The sequence below is a fragment of the Sphaeroforma arctica genome, assembly GCF_001186125.1.
Source record: "Sphaeroforma arctica JP610 unplaced genomic scaffold supercont1.1370, whole genome shotgun sequence".
Lineage (NCBI taxonomy): Eukaryota > Ichthyosporea > Ichthyophonida > Sphaeroforma > Sphaeroforma arctica.
Window position 1 is genome coordinate 9,393 of NW_014039188.1, and position 7,064 is coordinate 16,456.

General features: G+C 43.0%; 1 protein-coding gene across 1 annotated transcript in view; it reads left to right on the top strand.

The window, feature by feature from the left end:
• The window catches only part of SARC_10740 (urease accessory protein UreD), a 5,214-nt gene extending 298 nt beyond the window's left edge, over positions 1 to 4,916 (top strand). The window contains exons 2-7 of the mRNA XM_014295207.1: positions 511 to 627; positions 1,479 to 1,544; positions 2,260 to 2,331; positions 2,555 to 2,661; positions 3,090 to 3,195; positions 3,722 to 4,916. Coding sequence (XP_014150682.1) covers positions 511 to 627; positions 1,479 to 1,544; positions 2,260 to 2,331; positions 2,555 to 2,661; positions 3,090 to 3,195; positions 3,722 to 3,895 — 642 coding nt within the window. The 3' untranslated portion in view covers positions 3,896 to 4,916. The remainder of the gene's footprint in view (positions 1 to 510; positions 628 to 1,478; positions 1,545 to 2,259; positions 2,332 to 2,554; positions 2,662 to 3,089; positions 3,196 to 3,721) is intronic.
• Positions 4,917 to 7,064: the final 2,148 nt, after the last annotated feature.

A 7,064-nucleotide genomic window follows, 5' to 3' on the forward strand; every position in this document is an offset into this window, starting at 1 on the left:
GATGTTTAGATGCGTATATATCCCCTCAAAATCTCGGTACCTATAGTGTTCACGATGGCTTGGTGTCCGAGCGTTGTATACGAACTTAAGTCATGTTACTATTACAGTTTCGTTTACAATTTTGTCGCTGCATTCATATTTGCTATACCTGATGGTTCGGATTCAGGATACTCTGCTGTTCTTTGACATCCAGAACACATGTTATACACATTGAGAGAGCGATAAGAGTGAAGCTATCTGTACTGCTTTTACCTCCATTCCATTGTACTATTTTAGTAAACTAGGCACTAATGATATAGCTCTAATCATTGGGTTATCATAGTTACACATGTAGATAGTAAAGTGGCATTTTGTATTCATGCATCCGTGTGGGTTTTACTAGCCTGTAGTCGTTGAGACATCTATTCACTTCACTCACCGAACCCGTAGCGAAATTCAGCGAACGAGCACGAGGCTTATATTTGTGACTCCCCGAATAGCTCATAATTTTGTTTATCGCAATACTTGCAGGGGAATACGAATATATTCAAGTCGAATCTTAGTACCCCTGTATTGAATACCATGGTGTTCAACGTGGCGAAGAATGCAACACTATGTTGGCTCCCCCATCCCGTCACAGCTTATAAGGTACTTACATCTAAGCGGTACATACTCCTACTTCAATTACACATTCTTTGGCGAAAGGTCTTCACGATTCGAGAATCTTTCCAGCATAGAATTGTTTCTGTGCGTGTTGCATGGGATTGAATGTGTTCAGGGGTGAGAGAGGCAGTGAATCGTGTTTTCTGAAGACAGTGTGACTGTGCAACGATGTTGAATTATGGTAAGTTTTTCATGCTGAACTATGGTAAGTTTTTCATGTCGAACTATGGTATGTTTATGTTGAACTATGGTGAGTTTTTCATGTTGAACTATGGTAAGTTTTTCATGTTGAACTATGGTAAGTTTTTCAAGTTGAACTATGATATTTTTTTCTTAGCGCTAAACAGTTTGCACTTTGTGAGCTCGGGTCCTGAGAATGCTTACCTATCCACACTTTGAAGCCCTCGTTTATTTTATTTTACTTTGGACCTGTGCGGCTGATGGTGGATTCCGTACCAACTGTTCAATTATATAACATCTCAACGCACATCATCCTGCCAGTGTGCCATCTTTGTGCCGGACGGGTCGAATGTCATAGAGGAGAGAGGCTTTACCTTATCCTGCCTTAGATCCCCGTATCTGAGAAACAAGTTATTATGCATATTACAATTATAATCTTTTGCTATTGGCACTCTTCTAATGGGTGGAAGACATGCAGATATCTCCTCTTTGAATTGAGTGTGGTTCTATATTTATTGTCCATCGTGTTCTTCAAGCGGCCCTGGATGGATTTGCGCTACTCTTGTCACAACCCCGAAATTTAGTGGCTGTAGTTTTCAAACAAACTAACATGCAAACCGCCCTGTTTTATGATTTCTTGCCAAATGTCACACTAGAATGCAAAGTACGTCCAACGACAAGAGGTGCACATGGCGGACGATTCTGCGTCTATCATTTTACTGGTAGGTCTTTCACCCGAGAGTGTTATCCGTAGTTTCAAGATCAATGATTGTCTGCTGTTTGTATCAATCGGTATGATTTATAACCGCGTACGGTGTATTTCCGTTATAAACCGTTTCTTGTGTCGTGGTGTCCTATCCACTAAGGGTGCAATTGCAAATAACAAGACTGATGAGCGCTCGTTTTGAATCCCATATGGCCATTCAAGAGAGTAAGTGACCCGTCTATCACTATCATTCTGGAGTCAACTCTACTCCGCGAGATCTCACATCGTGAACAGCAGTAGGAAGTATATCTGAGAATAGCTCCCATCGCTTAGGTGCGAATGCCCCCATCAAAGCTGGCCGTGCGTGCCCTGTCCAATAACCCACTTGAATCATTGCGTCAATAGAAGTGTTGACCTACGCACCCAGCCACTCTTCGCAGCCCCGATAGTTAATCTCGCCTTCACGCGTATTCAGTCATCATCTTCCGTCATCACGCGTATTCCGTCATCACGCGTATTCCGTTATCACACGTATTCCGTCATCACGCGTATTCCGTCATCACGCCGGTGTACACTGTGCTGACTGAAATCTCAAGCGCCGACCAATGACAGTCGTCTGCATATGCCTTCGCCATTTCGTGACCGTTTGCGATAGGGTTGGCAGTTGCGTACAGGATTTTTGTTCAGCACTAATTATGGATGCTTGTCATGCCCTGTCCTATCTCTCACAGGACTGGTTCACGAGTGGCCGAATGAGGCGTGGGGAGCATTGGGCTTTCGACACAATGAGCTCATTCAATGAGGTATGTGTCCGTTACTACGGTTGAAGCCAGCGATCTAACCGACCGTACTAGACTCTAAGTCTGATGCGTAAGCGGAGTATCAATTGCTATTCTACAGTTTCTGTGAAGTGTGCAATCAAGGGAAAATACATCCGCTGTGTCACCTATCCACTCAAAACCTTATGTTCGCAAACCAAATTCTTATATCTCCATCTAATCTCCACATACAAACTGTTACGTACAGCTACGACAAGGACCTAGAAGACGCCTTGTTATGCGGGAGTGCCTCGCCTTGGAAAACAACGAAGATCTCGGTCTTCCTAGTGTGGCCGACCGGATGGGTGCCTTCGCGTATGTGCTGTGTGTCTGTTTGTATAGTCCCTGAGAACTGTTTGTGCCATAATAGAGCTAAGCGGATTTGATGATGTGTGCGTGTTAAAAGTATATGCGCGAGTGATATAATATATGCTAGTCCTACCATGTGGAAGGTTTGCATAGAGCGTGTGTTCTGTTATTGTTTGTAATCAGCCTATACATTGAATGTAAGACTTAATCACGGACACAGTACCAGTGCTGCTCAATCTGACACGTCCCTCACTTTCACAGACGCCGTCACACTCTGTGTGAGGTGATTGTCGACTCAAAGTCCCAATGCTTTTGAACCGAAGTCAATAGCTCGTAGTTCCTGAACATGTATTCTCCTGGGAAAGTGATATACGAACCTATCTATATCTCATCCCTTGTCAAACAAACCCATGTACTGTTTTCGGTGGTGGCAGATGCTATGGTGTGCTTCTGCTGTTGGGCCCCAACGCCCAGACAATCATCACCAGCTTCAACACCGCATGCGCACCCGAAGACAATGAGGTTGCAAAGCCTGGAAAGGTATGATATTCAATGGATATTAACATGCTTCTGTGACACTTCTTAGGGGTGGTCAACTGTAATGCTGAATCGGGTTCTTGTGTGTTAGAGAATCCTTTACCCACTAAATGCGAATCACGGTTGGATTTACAGGGCCAGTTTCGAATATCATTCAGCTATGCCCTGGACTTTGTGTTGCTGCCGGTAGAGTGACAACAGTAGTTTGACATTTTGATTTTTTGATTTTTGTGTCTCGAACGTGTTGTATTTTTTAATCACAGGCAGTAGCCATAAATCACGGAGTGCTCACCAGTCACCTATAAATTTATAACCGCTACAAACTTCACTCACAAAACGTTCATTTCTGCAACAGCAAGTTGCTATCATTCAATGCACCATCGTTCTTTTATAACAGGTAGTATTCACTTAAACGGTTCATATTCTATACTGGTAACCTATATCAAGCACATTCAAATACTTCCTGATCACCCACCAACCGCCAGCAATGTCCTCTATATTTCCTACTACATGGCGCACGTATACACAGCCACCCATGATCTCTCCCACGATGCTCTTAAGCGTGACCCCGTGGGGCAAGGACGGTGCTATCGTACGCATCGCGTCTGAGACCTCCGCTGAAGCCCAGGCTGTGCTACAGAAGTACCTGGCGCCGGGTGTGCAGGAGTTTGCTGGAGACTTCCCGTGGAAGCTGAGTGGCTGAATATGCATTGCAGTGTATATTCCCTTTGTTAGTATCTATTACAGGCTGTTCGAGCGTTTGCCGGGAGTCTACAGTTGAGGGTCAATGCGTGTGGTGTGTCGTTGCTGTTTACTATGGCTTTGTAGCATGCGTATCCAAGCGCATGGCGTCGTAGACCTGAAACTATGTACGCGATGCGGCACAGCTCCGGCACCGGGTTTGAAAGGGCAATATACCTTTATCAATGAATTGCTGTGTGGGTGACAACCATGCTGGAGAGTGTCCGCGGAGAACAAAATGCCGAGTATCCACACAGATCGTGCGCCTTGCCCTTGCTTGTCCAGGGTTGACAAACTTCTGTGTTGAGATGAGCTTATGACCGGTACTAATTACATGTGAATTGAATGTCACATGTAGGATAAGTAGGATCATATGCAGGATGTGTGGGATCTGAAGATTTAGAAGCACATCACTGTCTGATCGGCAACTGCATTATCGAATCGATCGGCATGTGTTGTTTTGTATCTCACAGACAGGGCAGACGGTTTGTGACTGAAGTGATGCGCTCTGTGGCTACTTGATAAGCCTACTGGCTTACGACCGGTACAAAATCATACATGTCATTAGTGCATCGGTAGACGATCCTGGGTCACAAACTACTGGGTGTCGCGTACTTGAAGTCATTTGATGGAACGCCACAGCTGAAATCGGCCGTCCAGGATAAAGGAGCAGATCGATGCTTTGGGGATATCAAGCCATTCTGCACCACAGTATCAGGTCACACTGTTTGACTAGTCTCGCCATTGTCGACATGCAGGGGCTGCAGCATCATATTGCATGCAATTATGGCCTACGCTGGATGTGGTTAACAGGTGGGAGATGTCGACGTGTAGTTAATTGATGGGGTTGTTACGAGCATGATGTGTGGCTGTAAGCGCGCAAATTATGAACACGAGTATATGGAATATTTAGGCTAAGCACAAATACGGCTGAGAAGTCGGCGAGCTTATCTTCGTGATGAAGTCAAATAGAAATAAACAGGCTTAACTGTCTTATACCCGTCGAGTAAAAATCTATGTATCTAGTCCCATCAGCACGCAGTTATACTACGCATACTCGCGAATTGGGGATCAATAAATGGCACCGTATGTGATATGTCAATAGTCGTAAAATCAGGGTTCTAAGACAGCATGAACATCATTCCCTGTCGGTAGTTTATAATCACATATCAGAAGGTGTGGTTATTCATGGCCAATGCTTGCTAAGATCTTAATAGAGTGTACTGGGGCACGAGAAAACCATAGGTGAATCGTAGTTTGGCTCCATGCGACACTCCATTTCAAAATCGGTTGTAGTATGCCTTCTTGGTAGCTGGCACAAATTTCAGCAACTGGGACAATGTTCAAGCAAAATACGAGATGGGCCGGGTCCGGACGGATAGTAAGACCTCGGTTGCAGAAGATAGAATAAAGAGTTTAACTTTGACTCATAGACTATGACAACATAGCATTGTGTTTTCTGAAAAGTGAATTTTATATCGGATACACAGTACCGTGTTACGACGATATGTTCAATTTAGTAGTAATAATGGAAGACTTAAAATACTTCATGACCCTCTAGGGAAGAAATAAAAATAATATACCTGATCGGACTATTGTTCGAAGGACAATACTTTGAAAATTTCCGCATACCATAACAAGTAGTTTGCTATCCAGTACGTTAGAGTAAATATTGACGACAACTACAATCGATGGAATAATACGAAGTACGACCGGTGAAGTGGCTCTGGGCACATATGTATTTTTTAATACATATTGGGGGCTTTGAGGGCTCCATACGAATTTTAGAATATTTTCATTTTGCAAATGATTGGGTTTGATGCATTTGGCGCATTACATTAGCCCTTTTCATTCGCTCTCACTATTTACGATCGGGACCGATCTTTGTTTTTTGCTTTTCAGTGTTCATATTTATTATACAAAAATGGATATAATTACAGATTTAAATATTTTGGTAGAAGACTACATAGTACTATAAATAGTAGAGAGAGGGAGAGGAGTGGTCTCTGAATACTCATATTTTTCTTTTAAAAATATATAGATATACTCTTCTCTTGTTGTCTCTATTGTTAAATATCAGATGGCTCTTGGCTATGCTCTACTACAGCTACTAAATATTGACTATACTCTCTCTCCTCTACTAGTAGAGTGCGAGTGAGGGAGAGGTTCATCTGACATCTAAGTTTTTAATGATATTTACATACACGTATCTTGTCAACTTTGCCTTCCGTGATGCAGCATGCAGTGAATAGTATATCTCAATCTATTTCTCCAGCACTCACCGATGCATGTATGACAGTACGTATACACCTTTTCAGCCTTTTTTCATGTGGTGCATGTTTCTTTAGCCTATGTTTATGATACACCTACCTTTTCGCTGGAATTTGAATCACTCAAACTACCCTGAGACATACACTCATAATCATTACTCCAGGGTATCATAGCATGGCGCGGCTGTTACTATTGAAGCGAACGCTCACTTTCGCAACTGTCGCGGGCACCGGAGCTTTCGTTTACGATAGAAGTCTGAAGCAACGCTTAAACATACAGAGAGAAAATAGGAGTCAGCGGAATGTACAGCATGTTGTTGTGGTGGGTGGGGGGGGTAGTCGGAGTATCAACTGCGTACCAATTGCGGAAAAGGGTACGTAGTGGGGCTGTTTAAACGCACTTGTGGCATTTACGTGTCTTATAGACCTCAATGTGATGCTATCGAATAAAGCTCATATTGAAACACAAGTGAGAGAAGATAACATGTAATACAAGCTTGAATTTTAGTGCTTTGTTTACACTACACAACTCTAATATGCTTTTCATGTCTACGGATTGGTCTTGAAATAGTCTGACTTTCACGACCACGTATAACTATTCGAGTTACAGAATATTTGTAGTTATAAACTCTTGGACACCTATACCTTGTATATCATGGATACATCGTATAGTTGTATCTGTGAGTTTTCGACATTTCCTTGCGCACCCGTTGTGTACTTGATCACACAATCACCTTGTATTTGTTCCAGTAAAATGCTGTAATCGTTGTAGCTACTCGATATGAAAATTTGTATGCGGTTCTTGCCACTCTGATTTAAAGTGGTATCCCATCGCTATAGTCACCTGAATAGTCCTCGTCG